The sequence below is a fragment of the Malus domestica genome, chromosome 04 (genome assembly GCF_042453785.1).
Source record: "Malus domestica chromosome 04, GDT2T_hap1".
NCBI lineage: Eukaryota > Viridiplantae > Streptophyta > Magnoliopsida > Rosales > Rosaceae > Malus > Malus domestica.
The window spans coordinates 30,820,345-30,844,771 of NC_091664.1; the positions used below are offsets into that span (position 1 = coordinate 30,820,345).

General features: G+C 39.4%; 5 protein-coding genes across 7 annotated transcripts; 4 read left to right on the forward strand and 1 right to left on the reverse strand.

The window, feature by feature from the left end:
• Positions 1-439: 439 nt before the first annotated feature.
• Positions 440-1,246, forward strand: LOC114824541 (ankyrin repeat-containing protein BDA1-like). Its single transcript, XM_070820304.1, has one exon. The coding sequence runs from the start codon at positions 440-442 to the stop codon at positions 1,244-1,246; it is 807 nt and encodes a 268-aa protein (XP_070676405.1).
• A 2,313-nt stretch (positions 1,247-3,559) lies between these two features.
• LOC114824468 (probable UDP-N-acetylglucosamine--peptide N-acetylglucosaminyltransferase SEC) lies at positions 3,560-12,223 on the forward strand. The gene is made up of 28 exons (XM_029101592.2): positions 3,560-4,056; positions 4,358-4,503; positions 4,618-4,716; positions 4,809-4,859; positions 5,116-5,232; positions 5,366-5,422; positions 5,924-6,043; positions 6,190-6,252; positions 6,348-6,426; positions 6,917-7,026; positions 7,121-7,174; positions 7,262-7,329; positions 7,424-7,526; positions 7,960-8,162; positions 8,324-8,420; positions 8,792-8,863; positions 8,990-9,066; positions 9,165-9,281; positions 9,375-9,459; positions 9,542-9,709; positions 9,984-10,094; positions 10,177-10,263; positions 10,372-10,499; positions 10,621-10,703; positions 10,926-11,031; positions 11,138-11,284; positions 11,501-11,621; positions 11,740-12,223. Exons 1-28 carry the CDS (start codon positions 3,900-3,902, stop codon positions 11,851-11,853), a joined length of 2,940 nt encoding a protein of 979 aa, XP_028957425.2. The 5' UTR covers positions 3,560-3,899; the 3' UTR covers positions 11,854-12,223.
• Positions 12,224-12,288: 65 nt separating this feature from the next.
• Positions 12,289-14,081, reverse strand: LOC114824469 (pentatricopeptide repeat-containing protein At5g18390, mitochondrial). The gene has a single exon (XM_029101596.2). The coding sequence runs from the start codon at positions 14,041-14,043 to the stop codon at positions 12,670-12,672; it is 1,374 nt and encodes a 457-aa protein (XP_028957429.2). The 5' UTR covers positions 14,044-14,081; the 3' UTR covers positions 12,289-12,669.
• Positions 14,082-14,256: 175 nt separating this feature from the next.
• LOC103451403 (U11/U12 small nuclear ribonucleoprotein 48 kDa protein) lies at positions 14,257-19,998 on the forward strand. Of its 3 annotated transcripts, none has more exons than XM_070820082.1 (6): positions 14,257-14,380; positions 14,906-16,301; positions 16,722-16,836; positions 17,138-17,245; positions 17,830-18,565; positions 19,614-19,998. In XM_070820082.1, exons 2-5 carry the CDS (start codon positions 14,953-14,955, stop codon positions 18,544-18,546), a joined length of 2,289 nt encoding a protein of 762 aa, XP_070676183.1. In that variant the 5' UTR covers positions 14,257-14,380; positions 14,906-14,952; the 3' UTR covers positions 18,547-18,565; positions 19,614-19,998. The 3 variants fall into 3 exon arrangements, with proteins under 3 accessions (XP_070676183.1, XP_028957428.2, XP_028957426.2); XM_029101595.2 differs by having other exon boundaries at positions 14,259-14,380; positions 18,670-19,998; XM_029101593.2 differs by lacking the exon at positions 14,257-14,380 and having other exon boundaries at positions 14,870-16,301; positions 18,670-19,998.
• A 705-nt stretch (positions 19,999-20,703) lies between these two features.
• Positions 20,704-23,459, forward strand: LOC114824470 (U-box domain-containing protein 9-like). Its single transcript, XM_029101597.2, has 2 exons — positions 20,704-21,273; positions 22,118-23,459. The coding sequence occupies exons 1-2, from the start codon at positions 20,938-20,940 to the stop codon at positions 23,195-23,197; spliced, it is 1,416 nt and encodes a 471-aa protein (XP_028957430.2). The 5' UTR covers positions 20,704-20,937; the 3' UTR covers positions 23,198-23,459.
• The last annotated feature ends 968 nt before the right edge of the window (positions 23,460-24,427 follow it).

Below are 24,427 nucleotides of genomic sequence, written 5' to 3' on the forward strand. Positions count from 1 at the left end.
CCCATGTGAGACTCAAAATGAAAATTTTCATTATCTTGCACGAGCAGATGACATGAGACGAATAATTATACCCAAGAATTTTATTTATTTATTTATTATGTGTAAGTATTTAACATAAAATCAGAAAATTGTATGGTGCATTCTACATCTTAGATGATCAACAGCACGTATATTAATCACTTGGAAGTCAAGTTACTATTTTTTTCCCCATCTCTCGTACTTGCTTTTGCTCAGCTACTAATTTACGTTGCAGTGAGTCAAAATTAAACTGACTCCAAAACACCCACTCCTTGAAGGAAAAGGAAAGAAAAAAATTTGACTCCTCGTAGTTGCAATAGGACATGAAAAATCCGACACCATTTAGGAAATTACAGCCACCCCTTACATTACTTAATAGATGGTTCAGTTTTGTACACAATAATTTGGCAAGAATTTACCAATGGATCAAACACTGTACGAGGCTTCTCATGCAGGAAACATGCTACTGCTCTCGCGCCGAAACACCAATGGCGGTGGCGGCCAGCGTGACGTTTGCTTCCTTAACAAGACCTGTTTCGCCGAATTAAGAAACCAGGGCGGCTTCACTCCGATGCACATAGCGTCTGCGAACGGATACTTGGACATTGTGAAGGAGAATCTTTGCCGCTTCGGAGCGACAGTCTGCCATCTCAGAGGAGGAAAACGTGACTTGACTCCTCTCCATTGCGCTGCCATCTGCGGCCGCGTTGAAATACTGAAAGAAATCATCTCCGCTTGTCCTGAGAGCCTTGAAGACGTAACCTTAAGCGGAGAGACCGCCTTTCACCTTGCTGCTAAAAACAACCGAGTCGAAGCGATTCATGTTTTGGTGGAACTGACGGTCGACTCACCAATGATCACGGTAGACATGAAGAGGAAGATCCTTAACATGAAGAACGTAACGGGGAATTCAGCTCTTCACGTTGCCATCACTGAACGGCGGCACGAGGTGGTGAGATGCTTGGTTGGGAGTGGAGTTACGGAATTAAATGATGTGAACGAGTGTGGTCTCACGGCTCTTGATCTGGTGCTGCGTCTCCCCAAGATTAGTAAATCATCGTACGCCGAGGATAAGAAAACGGAGGATGTTCTTCGCAGCGGCGGAGCTTTGAGAGGGCGAGACTTGGCGGCAGTTAACTGGCTTTACATGCCATCAAAGGCAGAGGCCCGCCGTTCCGGGTTGCGAAAAAGAGTGACGCGGCCGGGTCAACTCTCGATCGTTTATTGATTAAGAATGCTAATGAGCTTGACTTGCTAATTGAACTAGTTTAAGGATATTATGATTTGTCTAATACACTACTGCTTTTTAATTAACTTATCCTTTTCATGATTAATGTAATGGGTAATGCTAGGGGAAAAAAATTTAAACTAAATTTGGTAAACCAAATAATGTGATTATTGATGATTAAATTGTTATTAAGTGTTGATTAACATGTTTATTCTCTATTGGTGACATATTATTTGGTTCGCAAATTTGGTTTAGAAATCTGATCTCCCTATCATTATCCTAATGTAATTATCTAGAATATCCACATGGCAGCTGCACCCACTCAAATAAGTGACTAGATTTCGATGAGGGAATTGGTTTTCTATGTGACGTTAGTCGTGGGGAGACAAGTATTATCCTAAGAAGATTTATAAATCTAGTCAAATAATTGACTAGATTTCGATGATCAAACGATCTCTGATTCAATTTTTTTATTTATATAGAAATGATTTTCAAATGAAGGTTTCTAAAGGGTAGTGTTATCCACACAACTTTTTTTTACCTCTCATACACCCCATATTGATTTATGTCATTTGATTTTTTTCAATTCATTCGATCTGACGACCGTAAATTGAAAGGAATAAGTGGATCATCCGTTATAAATTGAACAGTTCAGATTATAAAGTTTATATGATGAAGATAAATTAATCAAAATGATAGAATATGTGGATTCCTCCAAGCCGGGAACACAAGTACTATCCTAAGAAGAAAATGATATAAAATTAGAGTTTATATGTATATGTGTGTATGAATAAATTAATAATACTTGTAACTACCGATCAAGTGGATGTACATAATCACCCCGTGCAAATAACGTATGATTTTCACAAATTTCATATAATTTTCATTTGAAAATCATTTATACAAGAAATTATCGAATATCGCTTAGTTATCCACATGTATAAAAAAATTGAGGGTGTATATGCCAAAAAACATACTCATGCATTTATTTGATATACATTTGGAAGAATATCTCCGATTCAAACTATTTTTTATAAAAATGATACTGAAATGATTAAGAAATTAAACAATCCATATTATGAAATTCGAACAATGAAAATCCTTTTGGTTTGCAAATGATGAGTGGATCCATTTACTAAAAAGAAACAGGACAATCATTGGCAACAAGAGTAATCAAAGCGTGTCCATGCACACATCTTAACAGTAGAATTAAGTGCAAGAGCGCCCTACCAAATAGGTACATTGTCATTTAGACGTTATGTGGCCCTTATACAATATAATGGGGGAGAAAAATCGATGTATAACATTGTAACATTGGTACAAGATGCTACGATTGTAGTGTAGGGGTGGGGTAACGAGTCATTGGATTGCAGTTTACTAGGAGTTCCCTCCCTTCTGTTCCTAACTTGATAGATGTTGGGCCTGACCCGACTATACTTTGCTTGTTATTGGTCCAATAGACTCCGGCTGAATCGGATTCAAATGACCCAATGGCTAATGTTAAAAAAGCCCAATGGAGGCTTGTCAGCAACTTTTTATTTCTCTCTCTTTTTTATGAGAAAAATGGTTGATAAGAAGCCATTTTCCCGTGTGTTATAAAAATTTTCCATGTGATTCGCAAGTAAAAAATGTAAGAAGTCGGATGTGGGTTACTTCAGGTCCATGCTCTGAAATTATCCGTTTAGGTACGGTTGATCATTGTTCCAATTATTATTATATTTTTTTAAACAAATAATATTATTATTTTTAAACAAACGATATTATTTACACTAAGGGGTAGAGAGTGAGTTTAGTCTCATAACGAGCGAGTAATAATATGATTTAAATTTTTAAAAGTTTGAAAATTAAGAAATGAGGTTACTTTAGGTCACTACTCTACATAATATCTGCCTAGGCGCTAGACGATTGTTTACGACCTTAATTAATCATTGGACGTTTGAAAATTAAGAAATATCGTTTAAACCCTTTTAAGTTGCAACTCTCGCTTAGACAAAAAATAGATAACTTTTATTTTTTTCTTCTTCAATAAATTGTAAAAGACTTGATGAATACTTGAATAAACACTCATTATATTTTGAACTATAAATATACATTTATTCATTTTACTCTACTTGAATGGACGTTGTGTCTCTTCCATTTACAATAGTTAACCTTATTCAACTACATTTAATCCCAAAGTAATTAAATGTACGCGCTTTTGCATTCATTAGTCAGCCTAAGATTACGTGCCCAAAACACGTTTTAAGTTTTTCTTCCTTTTATGGGTGACAAACTCCGAATAAGTTAATTGAATCTTAAGAAAACCGACACGACATCCAAATTCCAATCCCAAATATCAGTCACTTCTCCGCATCCGACGGCCCAGATCGCTCGCGCCCTCGGCCCCACTTCTCCACCATTTATTTAAACTCCTCTCTGTCGTGTTGTCCTCCGTTCTCCGCACCAAAAAAGCACCGAAAAACAAAAAGCGCTTCCAACAAAAGCCGCTTCTTCCAATAGTACAAACGCAAACTTCAGAGCTCCAAAAAAAAAAAAAAAAAAAAAAATTCAGAAGCAAAGGGGAAGAGCCGGACAGCTCGAGAGAGAGTTGTGGGCAGTCGGATCGCAGTTGGATGGTAGTGATCGGGGGCGGGTGAGGAGGAGGTTCGCCACGATGATCACGGTTAAGGGAGAGGCTCGTCAGCCGCCGGCGGTGGTCGGAGCTTCTAGGGCTCACTTCGGCGTCGCTCGCGATGACACCTTTGGGATCAAGCCGGAGCCGTCGTCGCTCAGCTTGGTCTCTTTCAAGCCTCATCACGAGGCTCGTGAAGGTTCAATTTTCTGATCCCAATTTTGTCTAATCTCATTTTTTTAATCGGAATATGAACTTCTAAATTGTTTTTTTAATCAAAGTTTGAAACTTCGGTTGCAATTTTGGGGGTGTTTTAATCGATGTTGCTTTGTAGGTGATTAATTTTTAGATAAGACTTTGACGGAAAAGCTAAATTTCGAATTTTAGGGTTAGGGTTTTCATCAATTATTCCAGGTTGGGTGGCGTCGGAGGTGCTCGTTTGGTAAATTATTTGAATTTCTGATAGTTGAGGCTAATTGATGAATTATTCGATTATGTAGTTGATGAAGACGCACATTTGACTGTTGCTCATCAAATGTACAAGGCTGGAAACTATAAGGAGGCACTAGAGCATAGCAAAATCGTGTATGAGAAAAACCCGATTCGCACCGACAATCTCCTGCTTTTGGGTGCAATCTATTATCAGGTTCAATTTTAATTCACCAAACTAATCTCTTTTTCTTTCACTGGTTTTTCTCCCTTCTATTGATGTTGGGAACCTGAAATTAATTAATTTTATGTGTGCTTTATTCCGTTCCAGTTGCATGACTTTGATATGTGTATTGCCAAAAATGAAGAAGCCCTTCGAATTGAGCCCCATTTCGCTGAGTGTTATGGGAACATGGCTAATGCTTGGAAGGTAATGTTATGAATGCATAGTTGCCTACTTTCACCCATTTTTTCTTGTTGAATAATTGTCCATAATGTTGAGTTGGTTTGTTCTTTATGCAGGAAAAAGGAAATAATGACCTTGCTATTCGCTATTATTTGGTTGCCATTGAGGTTTGTATACTATTTTGTACTGTTTTCTGACTATACTTGCATTTCCTCAAACCTTAGAAAGGGATTAAAATGGATGTTGAGTTTTCTTTTAGTTTGTAATTTATAGGGTCAAATTACCCTGGTTTGGTTCTTAAACATTTTGGATGTCCTTTGTTTATAAAGTTCAAGTTGTTCTGCTTCAGTTTGAATGGTTTAGGTGTCCTTGTCTTCTCATACTCTTGTGTAGTTTGTTGATCTTAGTTTTTCTTGGCTGCAGCTTCGTCCCAACTTCTGTGATGCATGGTCAAACTTAGCTAGTGCATACATGCGGAAAGGAAGACATGAAGAAGCAGCACAGTGTTGTCGCCAGGCACTTGCATTAAATCCCCATTTGGTAGGCTTCTATCGTGTTTGTTTTTGACTTACAACAGGATGTTCTTGTTGTTGTTTTGTCCGATCCAAGGTTCCACGCTATTTTACTTTCAATGTTATCTGCAAGCTAACTACAGTGGGAAATTGGTATACAGGTTGATGCCCATAGTAATCTTGGAAATCTAATGAAGGCACGGGGATTGGTGCAAGAGGTAAGTCTTAGAAAATGAATGTATTACCTTGCATTATGTTTTAGTTAGCGTATATGTATTGGAAGCTAAAATGTAGATTGTGCTGTATAGGATTTAGGGCTGTTGTTTATTCTTTTCCCTAGCTTCCATACTGTTTGCCTAGACCTACCGTTGTATCACTTTCTGTTCTGATCCAATACAGAATGTGGTACTGAAAGTCTGAGCTACTGCTCTAGTTAATATCCACCTGGCCCAAACTTTTCCCCTGCCCAGATTTGTGGGGTTAAATAAATTTGGATTTCTCAACAGTCTACTGGAATGATAATTCTGTTCAACATTTAAATTCTGTAATGTATCTCAAAGTAAAGTCACTGATGGAATAATTCATGTGTGGAACTGTATGTGAATTCACAGTTAAAACAGATATGAAGTTGTTGTCCCCAGGCCAGGGCTCAGATGATGGTCTTGTTGTTACTCCCAACCCCAAGACTGCAAATAGTCAGACTCTAACCTTTTGTGCAGGCATACAGTTGCTACCTTGAGGCTATACGTATACAACCACACTTCGCTATTGCATGGTCTAATCTTGCTGGTCTTTTCATGGAGTCTGGTGATCTTAATAGAGCCCTGCAGTACTATAAGGTATCATAAATTTTGTGTTCACCCATTAATCATCTTCTGACTTTGTGATGTGATGATTCTTTTACATCTTAGTACAATACATGATTGCCCTATTTAGAATTGTTCTTAAATTGTGTTCTTTTTCCTTGTATACTTTTCTATCTCAGGAGGCTGTGAAACTCAAACCTGCTTTTCCAGATGCGTATCTCAACCTTGGGAATGTTTATAAGGTAAGCTGTCATGCCTAATGCCAGTAAGGTTGGGTAGGTGCAAGTGGCTGGACTTGTGTTGGAGAAAAACAAGCTATTTCTTTTGCCTTTTCCAGGCTTTGGGACTGCCTCAGGAGGCAATCGTGTGTTATCAGCGTGCTCTCCAGACAAGACCCAACTATGCAATGGCTTTCGGTGAGTAATATCTTACCATGTCTTAGCTTTTTCATCTTTTTATTTATTCTTGACTTATTAAATTACATGGTTCTTCCTTATGAGAAATCTTTGTTTTTTGTCCCTAGTAGTCTTTGTAGTAATATGGATATGGTTGACAGCTGCTTTTTGTCTCAACGCTTAACGGTCTACGTGCATAATAACTTGTAATCTGGCATTATGGATTTGAAACATTTCCTTTAAGTAGAAAGAGAATGGTATTTATTCCTAAAATTATTGCACATGGATGAGTCGGTTATGGCTAAATTCTTGTCTTAACTGACTACTTTTATGTATCTCAGTGTAATAAATATTTGTAACTTAAAAGCTTTTTTTTTTTTTTTTTTTTTTTTAACTTGTTTTGAACTCTGTTGAGGAATCCTCGTTTCCTTTTCCATCTGTTCAGATATATTTTTATTGTGGTAGCAGTTTCATGGATTTTCTTTGACCTTTATTGAATTGTTTGGCGCAGGAAATTTAGCTAGTTCGTATTATGAGCAAGGTCAACTGGATCTGGCAATCCTACATTATAAGCAAGCCATTTCCTGTGATGCAAGATTTTTGGAGGCTTACAATAATTTGGTTGGTTCTAATATATTTAATTTTATAAATTATGATTTTCGGATTTGTAATTGCAACTTACACTGACTTAATTTTTTTTTCCCACCATTTGAAGGGCAATGCTCTGAAAGACGTTGGCAGAGTGGATGAAGCAATTCAATGCTACAACGTAGGTTCAACCTGTGGTGTTAGGTTTGTTTGAATTGCTTGCATATGATCTTCCATTTTACTTAACCTTTTGTATTGCTGCATGCAGCAATGCCTTACTTTACAACCTAACCATCCACAAGCGCTTACAAACCTTGGGAATATTTATATGGAATGGTATGCGATCTTGAAATACTTGTGAATTTTATTAATTTATTAATGTTGAAACAATTAGTTCGGGATTTTAACAATTAAAGTACTGTATATGCAGGAACATGGTGGCTGCTGCTGCTCAATATTATAAGGCCACATTGACCGTAACAACTGGATTGTCTGCTCCTTTTAATAATCTTGCCATCATCTATAAGCAACAGGTATTGCTTATGTGATACCATTCTTAGGTTGTTGCAAGTTTGTTTTTCCCCCCATGGGGTGTGGGTGTATCTTTCGAACAAAAAAAGAAAAACTGCCATTTTTTGGGTTGGGATAGAGGGGGGAGGATGGTACTACAAAAAATTGCTGCTTCAAAGCTTCTGGAAAATGTGGACCTGTTATTTTCCTCTTACTAAAATCCATGCAAACTTTATAAAGATGAAGATTCCGCACACCAAAAAGCTGTCATTTTAGGGGGAGGGCTGTAATAACCATTTTTTCAGGAATCATAGGCGAAACCCTCACAAGAAAGGATTGGTTTCTAAGGTTAAGAGTAGAAATAAAATCTAAAAGCATCAAAATAAGAATTGCTCTATTTTTTATTTATCATTTGTATTCTGCTCTAATTCTTTATTATGCATGCTTTCATCACAGGGGAACTATGCGGATGCAATTTCTTGCTACAATGAGGTTCTTCGCATTGATCCCTTGGCAGCTGATGGGCTTGTCAATAGGGGCAACACATACAAAGAGATTGGTAGAGTCAGTGAAGCAATTCAGGACTACATACATGCAATATCTGTCCGGCCAACCATGGCTGAAGCTCATGCAAACTTGGCTTCAGCTTACAAGGATAGGTATGGTACTCGTGTTTACATCAGGGAATTTCATCTTTGGGCTATAACAAACTCCAACCGAGTAAATTTTAGTGAAGTAGCTTGATGTTTCAGATGGATATGAAAACTATCACAGCCCTTGTGTGGAAGTGGAACTAACATGTCTTGAACTCATCTTGCAGTGGACATGTTGAGGCTGCTATTAAGAGCTATAGTCAGGCATTGCTTCTTCGAACTGATTTTCCAGAGGCAACTTGTAATCTTTTACATACATTACAGGTATTATCTTAATTTGATGGAAGTGAAGTGATTTTTTCGAACTTCTTAATGTTTAGTTTTTTTTTCTCAGAAATTTGAATGAATCTAAACTCTGCATGTTGGTTTGCTCTTGGACACTGACAAATGTGCACACACGTGCCTGTACACTTGAAAACTTTTGGAGTTACGTGGATGTATCGACGACCGTAGAATTGGTTTTATTCTTGTTGATGACTACACAAGTAGAAGTGAAACATGAAGGCATTTATGCGGTAATCAAAAGTAGATGAGCGTATCTATGTTTCACTTCTACTTGTATGCCTTGTGTTGTTTGCAATGCAGCTGAGATTTTGAAATCTTTACATGTAAATTAATATGATTGTATATTCCAGTGTGTATGCAATTGGGAGGATCGTGACAAAATGTTTTCTGAAGTGGAAGGCATAATCAGGAGGCAGATTAATGTCAGTCTTGATATATCCTCATTGTACTCTTTATTTTGTTAAACTGATCATTTTCATTTCTAGTCTTGTTTCTATCACTATTACTTTGCTCGGAGTTAACTGAATGATAATTGCTTATTATTTCAGATGTCTCTTCTGCCTAGTGTGCAACCTTTCCACGCAATAGCATATCCTATTGATCCAATTCTGGCACTTGAAATTAGGTATAGCTGTATGTTCAGTGTTTTAGGCTTTAAGAAGCAATAGCTACTAGCAGGAATTATTTTTCTTCTCATTCACAAGTTTGTTCTCTCTTTCAAAGTCGTAAATATGCTGCACACTGCTCCATAGTTGCATCCCGATTTGGACTTTCTCCCTTCAACCATCCTGCTCCTGTCCCCATAAGGCATAATGGAGGACCTCAGAGACTAAGGGTTGGGTATGTTTTGAGAGGATATGCTTAAGACTAATCGCTTTATTTGCCATTCCTTTACTTCTCCTTAAATGTGTGAGGACCTTTCTTGATTTGCAGATATGTAAGCAGTGACTTTGGTAATCACCCTTTGTCACATCTTATGGGATCTGTGTTTGGGATGCATAACAAGGACAATGTTGAGGTTTGTACTTTGTACAGTTGTACTCTCTTATTGGTTCTTTTTATGTTCATTACTGCCTGTTAAACTTAGCATTATTATATAGGTTTTCTGTTATGCCTTGAGTCCAAATGATGGAACGGAATGGAGACAACGCATCCAGTCTGAAGCAGAGCACTTTATCGATGTCTCTTCTTTGTCATCAGATATGATTGCCAAAATGATTAATGAAGATAAGATACAAGTGTTAATTAACCTCAATGGCTATACAAAGGTATACTTCTTCTGTTGATTTCTGTTTCTCGTCCTCAAATAATCTTTGATAAACCTTATAGCAAGCAATAAGGAGACCTAGAAAATGTGCCTATTTGTGTGATACATTTTGTTAATATTTTCTTATAACTATGATTGTACATTTTTCTTATGATTATGATCGTACCTCAACTAATTGTAGTTGTTTATTCTACACTCAGCTTCTAATGATTGCATTTGTAACATATATCTGTTGTTATTTGTTTGAATGACTTAATGACATATTCATCATGCAGGGGGCAAGAAATGAGATATTTGCTATGCAGCCAGCTCCCATTCAGGTTTCATACATGGGGTTCCCTGGTACCACGGGGGCAAATTACATCGATTATCTAGTCACTGATGAGGTTTGAATTGGGCCACCTTATGTCTTGGAGAGCACAATTTTGTTGGCTGTAGTTGTCTGATTTGCTCTTTCTTTGCTTTCAGTTCGTTTCACCTTTACGCTACGCACATATTTATTCTGAGAAAATTGTTCATCTCCCGCATTGCTACTTTGTGAATGATTATAAGCAGGTTGGTGTGAATAATCATATTACAGAAAGTTCTCTAGTCTGTTTTCTTATTTTATTAACTTGAGCAAAGCTACATGGCACCTGAATCACCATTCAATTTTGTGTTCAGAAAAATCAAGATGTATTGGATCCAAGCTGCCGCCACAAGCGATCGGATTATGGGCTGCCCGAGGATAAATTTATATTCGCATGCTTCAATCAGTTGTACAAAATGGATCCTGAAATTTTTAATACTTGGTAATATCTTCATATGCCTCCATGTTCATAGAAACAATTCCTATAGAACCAAAAATTATATTAGTGCATATTGTACATAATCATAATTCATCATCTCACGAGTTATTTCTATGTTTTCTAGGTGCAATATTCTTAAATGTGTACCCAACAGTGCACTTTGGCTCCTCAGATTCCCAGCTGCAGGCGAAACGAGACTTCGTAAATGTACGTGCAATGATTTACTAATTTATATTAATTGATCGCATTCCTTTAAACCTCATTTTTGCAACCATTTCAGAATACATAGTCCGAGTAAAAGAAATAACACAGCCTTTGATGTTTCAGTCTGAAGTTAAAACCATTTAATAATGGGCCATAAGCTCTGGTTTTCACCCAAAAAATTAAACCCGTTTGTGATATTTTTGTTATTTATTGGACTTTGTTCAGATGCTGTTGATCAAGGAGTCCAGCCAGACCAAATCATCTTCACGGATGTTGCTATGAAAGGTGAACATATCAGGCGGAGTGCATTGGCAGATTTATTCCTTGACACGTAATCTTCTTTTCCCTTGATTCCATTGAGAAATCTGAAGGCTCTCTTTCATTGTGTACTGGTCATAGTAAGCTAAAATATTGATTGTGGGAGTTTTTGTCTTTAGGCCTTTGTGCAATGCACATACGACAGGCACGGATATTCTATGGGCAGGTCTGCCGATGGTGACCCTTCCCCTTGAAAAGATGGCTACCAGGGTTGCTGGATCACTGTGTCTCGCCACTGGACTGGGAGATGAGATGATTGTTAGCAGGTATGCCTTTTTTATGGGCAACCTTCAGACTCTCTAACGGCTATGCAAGTATTTCATAAAATGATGTCTTTACCATCCACCGTTTTCGAAGAGCCCTTGTCACTTTGCAAAATACTTGATTCCGAAGGCTTTGTTTCTGTCCTTTCACCAGAGGCTTCTGTCACAAGTATGCATGAGTTTGTAACAATTTTCCTTTCCTGTTTTGACTTCCTATAGCATGAAAGAGTATGAAGAGAAGGCAGTGTCTCTGGCGTTGAATCCTCCAAAGCTCCGTGCTCTTGCCAACAAGCTCAAGGCAGCTCGACTGACTTGTCCTCTGTTCGACACTGCACGCTGGGTGAGTTAAAGCAGCATGTCTTGTGCATTTATCAGTTGTAATTTCAAATTGTTGTCGCATAAGACTAACCGTTGGAATTAAAGAATTGGTAATAATCTCTTGAAACAACCTGTTGCAGGTGAGGAATCTGGAGAGGAGTTACTTCAAAATGTGGAATCTGCATTGCTCGGGCCAGAAGCCGCAGCATTTCAAAGTCACCGAGAACGATTTAGAGTTCCCCTACGATAGATAGAAGGGCGAAGTTAGAGACGGGATTTGTAGATAGCTTAGGAGAGAAACAAAATAGGGAAGTTGCTTCAATGGATCAGGAGATCCATATAATCATTACCCAAACTGGACATGTTTCGAGTCGAAGGAGAGAGTAGCAGTATTCAGTATGTCGCTCTTTCCACTTGCTCCCCTCCACACCATCCCCCTCCACACCATCCCCCTCCATCCACTATATAATCTTGTGATTTGTACGTTTCTTATGTAATGGAGATGGTATACTTGTGTGCTGATTTATGTCTCCCGCGTCAACCGTCGTATCATTAAGGGTGATGTATTGGTTCCGTCTGCTCGTTCTTTACATTTTCGATCGTAAACTACATCTTTCTGAGACATTTTCCGTTTTCTTTCGGCTTGAACCGAAGTTTTGCCCAAAAACTTGTCTCTCTTTGGCATTCAGTTTGCAAGCAAATTCTGTCCTACGTTTCTTATTGCACTGTTTATAAAAAATATGAACCAGAAGCATAATAATTTATCTTCTAAATTACACAAAGCTTTTGGGTCGTATCATAATCTCATACTTTATCTTACAAATTGTAGCAATGTTAAATCTCCGCGAGTCAATTTTTCTGTAGACTGTTGGCGTGCTACACGCTCGTTCATCGTGTACACCAATTGAGTACCAAAAGGCCATTGTTTCGTCCATGCACTCTGTTCATCGTACCCCGGGAAGCAGGGGCCTCATCCTTCTCCTCGAGCACAACCGGCAACGCACAATGCACATAGCCACTAGATCCTCAAAACTGCCAAATTCCGTCATCTTCAACGCTCTATCGACACATCACGCGCCGCGGAGAGAAACTTCCAATTGTTCGATCCTCTTAGCCATATCATGCTTCCCACAGTTCTTCAATCCATCAGTAACGAAATCAAAGCACCGCGAAATCGGCATCAACCCCATCTCAGTCATTTCCACCAAGTAATTCGCAGCCTCAACAAACCGCCCTCCGCGTCCAGCCATCGTTATCAACATGGTATACACCGGCCTGTTGGGAGGATGCCCCTTAACCTTCATCTCACTAAAGAAACAAAATGCATCATCAAACTGCCCCCTCCTGCACATTCCCTTAATTATAGAAGCATACAAGCTCGGAAACGGCTTATGCCCCTCTTCGATCGAGTTATGCAGAAGCCGAAACGCATCATCGATCCTCCCCACCTTCGAGACCGCCGGAATCAACACCTTGTAAGTGTTGATATCAGGACAGAGCCCCAAACCATTTGCTTCCCAATACAAATCAATGCAAAAATCAACCTCCCCACATTTACATATAGCCTCCATCAATGCATTGAAAGTAGAAACATCAGGCACAAATCCTTCCTTCACCATCTTCCTTACCATCCCTTTCGCAGCCTCGACGTAGCCAGCATTGAGCAGCCCTTCGACGAGAAGATCGCGGCCGCGAACCGGCGGATTGAACCCTTTGCTGCTCATCTCCTCCAAGAACAATTGGGCCTCCCGCATTTTCCCATTGGAGCACCAAGCATTCACCAGAATGGAATACGTCTTCTTATCCGGAACAACCCCTTTTCGGATCATCCTCCTCACCAGAGCATAAGCCCCATGAAAGAGCTTCCCTTCGCAGAGCGCGAACAGCAGAGCGTTGTAAACTCCGGCGGATTGGGAGCACCGGAAGGTCTTCGGCGCCCGATTGAAAAGCTCCACCGCCTGATCCACCAGGCCGTGGCGGCCGTACTCTTCGATTACGAAGCAGAGGGTTTCTTCCGAGAGGGTTAATCCGTGGTGGGTCTGCATCGATTCGATAAGCTTCCACATCGATTCGTACTTTTTGGCGCGAGCGAGGATCTTGGCGAGTTCTTCGAGCTCTAGGGTCGTGGGGTGGTAGGTGGGGTGGTGGGTCCGGGCCCAGTTGAAGAATCGGAGCGACTCAGTGCCGTGGGCGGAGCAGGCGCGGAGGACGCGGTAGACGAGGTCCGAGTCGACGGCGATTCGGAGCTTGTTGAGTGTCCGCTCCAGGTAGTGGTCGCGACGGACGATGTTGGAGATGTGATGGATGGCTGAGAAGTAGTCGTCTTTTGTCGGGACGACGCCGTTTGGAGGGGCGGCATTGAGGGCGGTGGTGAAGTGGCGGAGGAGGCGGCGGAGTGGTTGCGGTCTGTGGAGGACCGGTAAGTTTTTGGCGGCGCCCAACATATGTTTCTCTGCTTCCAAAGAGGTTGCAAAATTGAGTGATTTTACTATAGAGCGGGAGTGAAGTGTGAATTTCCAATAATACCATTGCTAAATTCTGTATTTTGAAGGGTATAAGAGACATTATGTATTTAGTGGTATTCACGAAATTACCCCAATTGGGCCCTTTTATAGTTGAGGAAACGACGTCGTGGCGTATTCTTCTTCTTCTTCTTCTTCTTCTTCGTCTTCAACCTTCTGAGCTTACATCTCGAAACGAAAGCAGAAAGCTTTCTCAGCTCTCGCTGCTTTCAGGCTGGAAAGAAGGAAGCAAACGACGTCGCTTTGGATTCAGCATCGGGTAACTCTCTCTCCCTCTCTTCGTCGAACTTGTAAAGCCAAACGTTGCCGTTTCGATGGCGATAAAACAAGCTAAGATTTGATTTGGTGGTTTAAAGATGGTTGTAGAAAATATTTACTGAGATTCTGGTTTTATTCATGAAATATTTGGAATAAATAAATAAATAAATAAATATATATCTGCATGTATGTGTGTATATATATGTTTGTATTCATGTATTATTGTATACATATTTCTCTTAGTATGGTGTGATTTGCTCTTTTAAATGCTTAAATCTTCAAAATTATTTAGTTCAGTTCTTTATCTGGAGATTATTTCTGTTTATACCATACGAATTTCGACCCATATGATATATATATATATATATATATATATATATATATATATGTATGTATGTATGTATGTATGTGTGTGTGTGTGTGTGTGTGTGTGTGTGTGTGTGTTTGCGTGTATATGCATGCTTATATGTTGGGAACTTCTGGCAGCTGATTTTGTACCGTATCATTGTATCGGATAAAATTGCAGGTGGAAATTTTGTGAATTTTTGAGCTGGACATTGGTTAGAATCCGCCATGAACCGTCCTCCTGCTCAATTTTCCCACCCACCCTTCACTTTCCTTCCTTCAAGTCATAATCCTAACCCCGATTACTTCCACTCTGAGCCACAAAGCACACCTCCCGGAATCCTCACTCATCCTCTGCCCCCTGATCTTTTGACCACAATCTCGTCTCTCGATAGCCTCATTTGCGAGTCTAACCAGACCCTTGACTCACTCTCCGCTCTCCTCCCTCTCGAAAACTCAAGTTACCATAATTTACATAGTGGCCTTGTCGCCTGCCCTTTCAACCCTCACCACCGTGTGCACCCTGACTCTCTTTTCTCCCACTCCCTCCACTGCCCTTCCCATCCTCACCCTCTCCAGCATGACACTCTCCCACCTCGCAACTACACCAAAACCCTCAAATCCTCTGAGCAATCCCACACTGGAAAAAGTTTTCTTCAAACAGTTAATGGCTCAGAGGCTGACCTGTGCTTGTCGTTGGAGCAATACTATGCGGATTTCGATTCCAATTTCTTCTACAATGATTGCCCTAGTGTCGTTAACTTTTCTGCTCTGGATGGTGTCAACAGAATGTTCACACTTCCATTAATTTTGTCAGCTGAGTGTGCAAACTTTATTGGTCCAGGAGAGAGAGAGGTTATGGATTTTGACAACCAGTGGTGTAGAATTCTTCCATCTGAGTTGTGGGCTATTAAATCCGAAGTTGCGGGCTGGAATGAGTTTCCTTTTATGTACTCGTACTGTGTTCTTTGTGTCATTTTGGGGTTGGGTGTGGTTAAAGAATGTGATTTAGCCATATGGGTGATTGCAAATTCACCACAATTTGGAGTTGTGATTGATGTGGCTATGAGGGATCATATACTTGTACTTTTCCAGTTGTGCTTGAAGGCTATTTTAAGGGAAGCTTTAAGTAAGGTAAAGAAAGGAGATCCAAAGAGTAAAAGTTTTGAGTGTCCCACTCTGGTTCAAGCTTTGAGGTGGCTGGCCTCTCAGCTTTCCATACTGTATGGTGCACAAAATGGGAAAGTTTTTGTCATAAGCGTCCTTAAGAAATGCATATCAGATGCTGCAGTGGGCTCGTTAATTTTCCCATTGGACCAACAGGTGATAGCGTCTCCTGCTTTTGAAGGGGGTTCGTTGAATTTGGATGCCAATGGCAATGGTGTGAGGGATGCTGAAGTTATGAAACCACTAAACACAAATGATGAAGGGAATAGCATGATGAAGGAAAACATTATCGGTAGGGTGGTATTTGTGTCCCAGGTTGCAGCAGCCGTTGCAGCATTGCATGAAAGGTCCTTGCTAGAAGAAAAAATTAAAGCACAACGGGTTTCAAACACCCTTACTAGATATCAACGGTATGCACTATGCTCAATTTCATTTTTATGTTGAGCTTGCTTTCAGGTTTACTTTTAATATGTTGAAAATCTAGTTGAAGCATAGCAGAGGGAGGTGAATAGAAACAAGTGCTAAACACGGGAGTTTGTTAGAAGAAATATTATTAGTAACTAAAAAGGCCAGGGATCTGCCAGTGCTTTGGATCTTCATAGAAACCTTTGTAAAATAGCCAGTACTTTGTTTTTGTTATTATTGGCCATTTATGCTGTTTGGAGCAAACTGTCCTTTTGCTAACATTTATTCCAACTGGGTTGTTACACTCATACAAGTCTTAGACTCTTATTCATATGGCTATTTGTCAGTTCCATATTTGACATATCTGTTGTTTTTGGGATTGATTATGAAATGCTAAGTTTTTCATGTACTGTCTTTCTTTGTAGGGTGGTTGATCATGACTATGTATCACAGAGAGCTCATGAGGAACGGAAACACCGAAGTCAGTATAAACCCATTATTGACCATGATGGGATTCATCAGGAGAAATCACGTGACCAGGTACCGGATAATATCATTGTTTCAAGATAACTTAGCAGACACACGATGCTTGTTTAAAGTGATTCAGCTTATCTCTCTGCTGGGAGTCTGGATTCTTTCTTGCCATTTTAGATTAAGTAAAAGATTCTCAGAGAGATCAAAAATAATTTCAACAGTGTAGAGAGTATCCTATCATGATTAAAGATCTTGTCTTTTCTAGCGATTATTGCATTTTAAAGTATGGTTTTAATTAGATGAAGAATAAACCTAGTAATAGCCTGAAATTCCTGAATTTGGTTCTTCTTTGTTGGTTGAACTCAAGGAAACAAACAAGACTAAGACTAGAGAAGAGTTATTGGCAGAAGAACGAGACTACAAAAGACGAAGAATGTCATATCGTGGTAAAAAGGTGAAGGGAACACCTTTGCAGGTATGGCGCAGTTTATATTTGTGGAATGTTTATTTCTTGTTGCTTATTTTATACTACGCATATCATTTTAGTTATTCTGGCTAGTATTATTTGTGGCTTTCTTGAGTTCTTACAAAAGAAAAACAAACAAAATATTGAAAAGGAAAAGAATTTTATGGGTACTAGACTCTAAGAAAACCTCATCAGAAGCCCTCGATGTTTGAAATTAAACCTAGATACAAAGAATTGTCTTAAAAGGATACATTTCCACTTCTCTACCTGCTAATATATGACATTGACATTGATACTAAAGATACCACACAATAACGCAGGGAGGGTACTGAGGTGGGTAAAACATCAAGAACATTTCTTTTGAGTGTACTTATAGAAACAATGGTAATCCTTGAGTGATCTATGTTTCAAACTCGGTCAGTGGAGCTAAAAATAATTGATTTTAATATGTTGTGATTTATTGGACTGATGGTAGGAAAATAGGAATAACTAAAGAAAATCATTTTTTTTTCACTGTTGAAGCATTTACGTCTGCAGTTTTTTGCTCTTTTTATTTTATTAGCATTTAATGTTTACTTCTAAACTTTCTGAAGAAAATGAGGGATATTATAGAGGTATACATGGAGGAAATGAAGAAAGCTGGTGGGATTGAGTGCTTTGAGAATGGAACTGAAGGGAAAGGGAACATTCCATTGGAGCTACCATCAGCTCCTGACATCACCATGGATGCTGATAAGGCAACAAAAAGAAGTTATGAGTCAGCGGCAAGTACCCCGTATCATAGCAGTAAACAGTCTCATTCTAGTGATGCTATTCGTTCTGCAACAGCCAGGGATGCTTATACTAAGGATCACGAAAAACCAAAACGTAGTCTTGAGGGACGCCATGAATATCTAGAAGATCAGAGAAGTGTCAGTAGGGACAGGCGCGATACAGAAAATCATTCGAGAAGTCCAGAAAGTCGCCGAGATCATGGATGGTCACACGGACATACTCGCAATCGCAGGGAACGAGATGATCTGGACGTGACAAAGATGAAGCATTATGAAACCAAAATGTCATCTTCTGGCATATCCAAGTTTCAAGATAGATCATCTTCTCGGTCAAGTTCTCATCTGAAATCAAAAGTTCGAAGGGATAGATACACATATGAGAATCACAGTTCAAACTCTATGGAACAAAATACGTTTGATGATAGATATGATCCTCTGGAGCCTCATGATATATATGAAGACGATCTCTCTACTAACAGAAAGTATGCTAGAGCAGGCAGACGTTCTGAAACAGAGAAAATTCCCGACTACCATTAGAAATATGACTGCCATGTCGGTAAGTTATTCTTGATTTTTTTTTTTATGTACTTATAGTATGCTCTCACTTGAATTTGAAGGTGACATTTCTTTTGTGACATGGTTTACTGACCAAATTTGCAGCCCGAAGTCATCAGGCTTCAGCAATTTTAACTTCACCTGTATCCTCCTTTGTATCCTTGACTGTTTTTTTATGAGCTGTTAAGCATTTAGATATTTTCAGTTGTCCTTGTTTCTTCGCTCATTCACGTTCTGAGTAGATGATAAGTTGATGGAATAGTTATATTCCCATATTCCTTATGATTTTTACCCTCATTAGTCAAAATCATGTTATCAGTTGAGATTGTTATTTACTGCATTCCTCTTATCTGTTTTTACGTCGGTTTCAATATGATAACCCTTGCAATTGTGATGTCTCGCATTTAGCAATTGTTAGTCTAGCTAAGTGAGACAAAACACCACCACCTTATTAACTCTTCTTACATGTCAATCCTGTTTCTTTACACGCTAACCTCGCTCTGAATTTTCTTTTGGGCCAGACCTCTCTCTGACCAAACCAAATTAAGTACATTAATGATATCGATGAACCAAGTTAATCCTGTTAACCTCTCTCTGAGAAATCTACCTGATTGTCTCACCGATTACTTCCATGTTGCGCATGTATGTGCTGCATTTTTGTCCAAGGGAATCCGATTACCCAAGTGATATATTTTCTCTATTTCTTTGCACTTAAAGCTTCATGCATTAAAAAAGAACAGAAAAGTATACATAACATAAATCCTTTCAAAAGACCGGCTGGGTCATTGTCTGACAGAGGGCCATGGTATCAGATCCCAATCTGCAAATAAGGGTAAACAGGTTTGTCGTTGGATTGCAAAGAATAGCATCATTGTAAATCTCTCGGCCCTTGTATTTTCGATTGGGGAAGCTTTCAACTCCTCCTCCTTCCCCCCCCCCGGCCGGTTCCTTTTTTTGTTACTTGCTTTCTACTCCAGTTTTGTAGTATACAGCATTACATGTGATGTCATGGTTGAATTTTCTGATACCCTTGTCTCTTTGCCTTGTAGATATGAAAAATGCCCCCAGCTTCTGCTAGCATGTAGAAGTTCGTGAAAGGAAGCGCGATGCTCCGAACGTCTCTGTTCTCTGGTTATGTCAACATGGAGAGTGATGACATAAGTGGATGAAGCATACTACTGGTGCCTTGACCTTCAGTTGTATGCAATGGTTTTGTTTTGCTCATGGAATGCAGTTCTCCGATGAATTGATTCAACGAGTTCTTACAAATCGGAAGCAGTGCAAGTCGGAAACCTGGCTTCTTCTTACCTTCATTGAAATATGTAGATGGAAGAAGAATGCTTGTTATGTACTCGTCTTTTTTAATTTTGTAGAGATTATGTAAATTGCTATTTAATTATATATTTATTAGTAAATTTGTTAAGTTTATCCAAATGGTACTTAAAATCATCTGTTCGGGCCATCTCAAGTGATGGTAATGCTCATTATCTTACTTATTATTATTGGATAGCCACTTGTCTTGGACATTTGGGTTGAACTCCTCCAATTATACAGAGGCTTATTCTCCATGATATCGTCTGACCATCCAGTCTCAGTGAGAGACTTTTCAATGTGCTCGGAATACGGACACATACGTTATATTTCATTATACAAGTAGATGAATACTTTAAAAAGACTTCTCTTTCACTCTTTTATATAATAATAATAATATATGGTGTATCGATCTGTTTTTTGGACATTAAAAAAATGAGAATTTTAACGAAAAGCTTTCAGTACAGTTTATTACTATTCATTTTACCTTTTATTTTATCCTTATTGTTAAAATTCAAGTATTTTCATTAGTTTTCGTTAAAAAAATCTACAGTTCGTAATGTTGAGGTAGTTTAGACGGACTTGGATTCTCTGCCCTCCCAATTCGGTGCCCTCCCCATGCCCTCATGTTTGTGTGGTCGTTAAACCACGTCAATATTTTATATTACTATTTTTTTTGTCTTATTATTTTTATAAAAAACAATATAAAATGTTAGCATGGATTAACCGTGACCACACAAAACAGGAGGGCACGGAGAGGGCACCGAAATGGGAGGGCAGAGAATCCAAGTCCAGTTTAGACGTGCTAGTTGAAAGGGAATTTTGCGTGTCACACTCCTTCCTTCTCTCTCTCATTTCAGTCAGTCGCACACAGAAAACCAAGACAAAAAGAAATCCAGGAAAACAGAGCATCGCTCTCTGTCTTTCTCTCTCTCCTTCCTTTGACTGACGAGATGATGCAGCTGCAGCTGCGGTCCACAATTCTCGACGTCCCATTCATCTGAGACGAATAATCAGAGTAACAGCAACCACTGATCTCAATTTTTCTTCTTTCTTCCGCAAATGGCCAGGAAAGGTTTCGTCTCCGGCGAGGGAACTGTGACCGAAGCCGATGCGTCCACGGCGGCTGAGAAGGCGAAGGCCGTGGAGATAAAGAAGCAGCTGGAGAGGCTGGTGAAGGCCATTGTCGACGAAGATGACTACAGGGTCGAGACAGCCGACGAGGCCATCAGAACCTTGGCTTCTTTGAAAGACCTGAAGTCCCAAAAGTCGTTCTCTTTCAAACTCGCTGAAGGCGGTAGCCATGGCGGCGGTGTTCTTGCTGCCGTTCCTAAAGAATTCAGATGTCCCATTTCCGGAGAGCTCATGGCCGACCCTGTTGTCTTGGCCACTGGCGAGGTATCAGGTTCACAAATTTACAACTTTTCTTTTCTGTATCTGTGAAAATTTTGAGGAATTCGTGACTAATTCGAATTTGCATGCAGGAATTTCGTGTTTTTAAGATTTGGGTTGTTCTTATATTGGGGATTTTCGTTTTTGCTTTCGCATCAAGATTGGTTCTTCATTTTTGGAGTTGGGATTTCAAGATTTTTTTTTGTTTTGTTTTCTGCGGTAATTTGTTGTGCAATTTCTTTGCAGTGAAACTGTTTGCTACTATGTGTTTGATATGAAGAACTGTCGGAGTTTTAATGGTCTTGTCAGTAATTTATGTTGTCATTCCTCCATTGTAATGGGAAAAGTCGAAAAATTGTTTGATCACGAGAGTAGTACTCCCAAAGGAAACTTCTGTAGTTTTTCTTTTGATATATGTGTTTGTATTGTATATATATACATATGCACACACACATATGTATGTTATTCGTTTATCTCCGCGAATGCTACACACACATATGTATGCTGTGCGTTTATCTCCGCGAAATGCTGGTATTGATCGAATAGGGATTTACTGCTTCAACTGAACTTCTGAGATGAGCTGTGATTATAAAACCTCAATGAGTAATTTGTTCATTGCATATACAAAGTAGGTATAGAAACAGTTATTTACTTGCGTTTTGTAGCGTTTATGAATTATTTAGGATCAGATCACCGCTCCTGCAAATATGGTAGCATCGCTAGCATCCTCCTTGACCGTATGATCTTAGAATTCGTGTATCTGTCAGATGTTTTGAGTTCACGCCTTTGGTTGGTAGCACCTTGAATTCATGCAGTTTCTAATGTTTTACATATCTTTATTGGATTACAGACTTTTGATCGACCATTCGTTCAGAGGTGGTTGAACGAAGGCCACAGAACGTGCCCTCAAACAAACCAAGTCATCTCTCATACTGTCCTTACCCCTAATCACCTGGTTCGAGAAATGATTTCACAATGGTGCAGGGAGCGTGAAATTGAGCTTCCGAAACCTGTTCAGGATATTGATGAGCAACTTGTCACCAATGCAGACCGAGGATATCTGAATTCACTGCTTGAGAAGATGTCATCATCTCTATCTGATCAGAAAGCAGCAGCAAAAGAGCTTCGACTGCTAACAAAGCGAAGTTCATCATTTCGGGCACTTTTTGGCGAGTCTACCGAGACCATTCCGCAATTGCTCAATCCACTTTCACTGGGACAGGTTGATGCTCATCCTGATCTTCAAGAAGATCTGATCACCACACTACTAAACCTCTCAATTCATGACAATAACAAAAGATTAGTTGCAGAGAACGCTTCAGTCATCTGTCTGCTTATTGAATCCTTAATATCTGGAACTGTTCAAACAAGAAGCAATGCTGCTGCAACTTTCTTCACACTATCAGCAATTGAATCCAACAAGATTACTATTGGAGCATCAGGTGCTATAAAGCCTTTGATTGACCTGTTAGATGAGGGGCATCCATTAGCAATGAAGGATGCTGCTTCGGCGGTATTCAGCCTGTGTACTGTCCTTGAAAATAAGGGAAGGGCCGTCAATGCTGGAGCAGTCAGGGTGATTCTGAAGAAGATTATGGATCGTGTTTTAGTTGCAGAGTTGTTAGCTATACTTGCAATGCTATCCAGCCATCACAGAGCTGTTCAGGAAATGTGTGAGCTTGGCGCTGTGCCTTGCTTGATTGGCATCACAAGGGAGAGCGACTGCGAGCGCAGCAAGGAGAACTGTGTCGCAATCCTTTACACAATCTGTTTTGCTGACCGGACCAAACTGAAGGAAATTAAGGAAGAGGAAATGCTTAATGGTACATTTTCTAGACTTGTACAAACCGGCACTTCGAGGGCGAAGAGAAAGGCCAGCGGAATTCTTGAAAGGCTGAATAGGACCGGTTCAATAACGCACACTGCTTGACAGAAATCGAACTTTTCTTCTCTTTTTTCTCCCCCAAGAAGGTATTACCCTATCACACCCCATGTAAATGTCGTATATTTCGTACTATACTCCACCTGTACACAGAAAAGAGCTCACAGATTTGTACACATTACTTGAAATTTTCCTAGGCAAAGTTTTGGTCCATAAGATTTTAGTCCATTTCTAGACATGTAAGGGCCATTGGAATTTCACCTCTCTTTGATGGCAAAAGAAATCACAACTAGTACATATCGTTTCTGTGTGTTTTCCGGCTCATTTTCCGATTCTCGGGTAGAAACGGTGGTATATCACAATGTTCATATCTCTCTCGTCACGTGTTACATTGTCAGGTTTGTGCCTCTTTGAAATGCCATCATAAATATAATGTTTCTTTTGGATTTTGTGATTGAATGGTGATTAATTGTAGGGCCTCCATAGTTTCTTCCACCCTAATATTTTAAGTGCGTCGGCAGGCTGCTTAATTTCCGACGTCTTTTCTTTTTTAATACAATACTTAAGCACTGGATTAAGTCGTTAAACCATAATTATGTTCGATAACGACATGTTTAGTGGGCACTAATAGGATTTACGAACTTTAATAATAAAAAATAAAAATAAAAAGGAAAGAAAAATGCAAACCACAGTTCACTACAAGCCATTATAAACCCTAGAGGACAACTCACATCATGCAGCATTTGATGGTGCCATTTTCTGGTCCTACTCCTATGTCCTATCCACAAACATTCCTATCCACAAACATTCGTCAAGAATCTCTCAATATTTTTGTACCAAAAAGATACCCATGATATTTGAAAGCCGTGGGTTTAGATTCGAAGGTGTTGTCTAATTAGGGTGGTACTCAGATCAAGTAAGATCGCATCGAGTTGAGTGTGACCAAACTATAGAGTTTTCTTCTTTTTGTAAAGTGCCCTACAGATAAGGTAGTCGAAAACCATCTACGAACTGTCAAAACATCATTTCTTTTTTCGTTTCTATTATTTTTTGCTTTCGGTTGAGTGAGGGAGTGTGGTCCTAAGGGCTAAAACCTTGAAGGAGGGGGGTGCTGGGGCGAGCAACTTTAGGGGTTTGACAAGTAATACCATAGATCCCTTATCTGGTGTCTTTTTTTGCCTCCAAAATATGGACTTTGGAAAATAACAAAAACCATGGACTCCTGCATGTCAAAAAAGTAAATGCGAAAACCATATCTCCGATTTCCAAACAAAGAAA

Excerpts from the sequence above, each read along its gene's own strand:
- LOC114824468 (XM_029101592.2), top strand. The coding sequence starts at position 3,900 with ATGATCACGGTTAAGGGAGAGGCTCGTCAGCCGCCGGCGGTGGTCGGA. Across the intron at positions 6,253-6,347 it reads ACCTTGGGAATGTTTATAAG|GCTTTGGGACTGCCTCAGGA; the intron begins GTAAGCTGTCAT and ends TGCCTTTTCCAG. Across the intron at positions 11,285-11,500 it reads GATGAGATGATTGTTAGCAG|CATGAAAGAGTATGAAGAGA; the intron begins GTATGCCTTTTT and ends GACTTCCTATAG.
- LOC114824541 (XM_070820304.1), top strand. The coding sequence starts at position 440 with ATGGATCAAACACTGTACGAGGCTTCTCATGCAGGAAACATGCTACTG.
- LOC114824469 (XM_029101596.2), bottom strand. The coding sequence starts at position 14,043 with ATGTTGGGCGCCGCCAAAAACTTACCGGTCCTCCACAGACCGCAACCA.
- LOC114824470 (XM_029101597.2), top strand. The coding sequence starts at position 20,938 with ATGGCCAGGAAAGGTTTCGTCTCCGGCGAGGGAACTGTGACCGAAGCC. Across the intron at positions 21,274-22,117 it reads TTGTCTTGGCCACTGGCGAG|ACTTTTGATCGACCATTCGT; the intron begins GTATCAGGTTCA and ends ATTGGATTACAG.
- LOC103451403 (XM_070820082.1), top strand. The coding sequence starts at position 14,953 with ATGAACCGTCCTCCTGCTCAATTTTCCCACCCACCCTTCACTTTCCTT. Across the intron at positions 16,302-16,721 it reads ACCCTTACTAGATATCAACG|GGTGGTTGATCATGACTATG; the intron begins GTATGCACTATG and ends CTTTCTTTGTAG. Across the intron at positions 16,837-17,137 it reads AGGAGAAATCACGTGACCAG|GAAACAAACAAGACTAAGAC; the intron begins GTACCGGATAAT and ends GTTGAACTCAAG.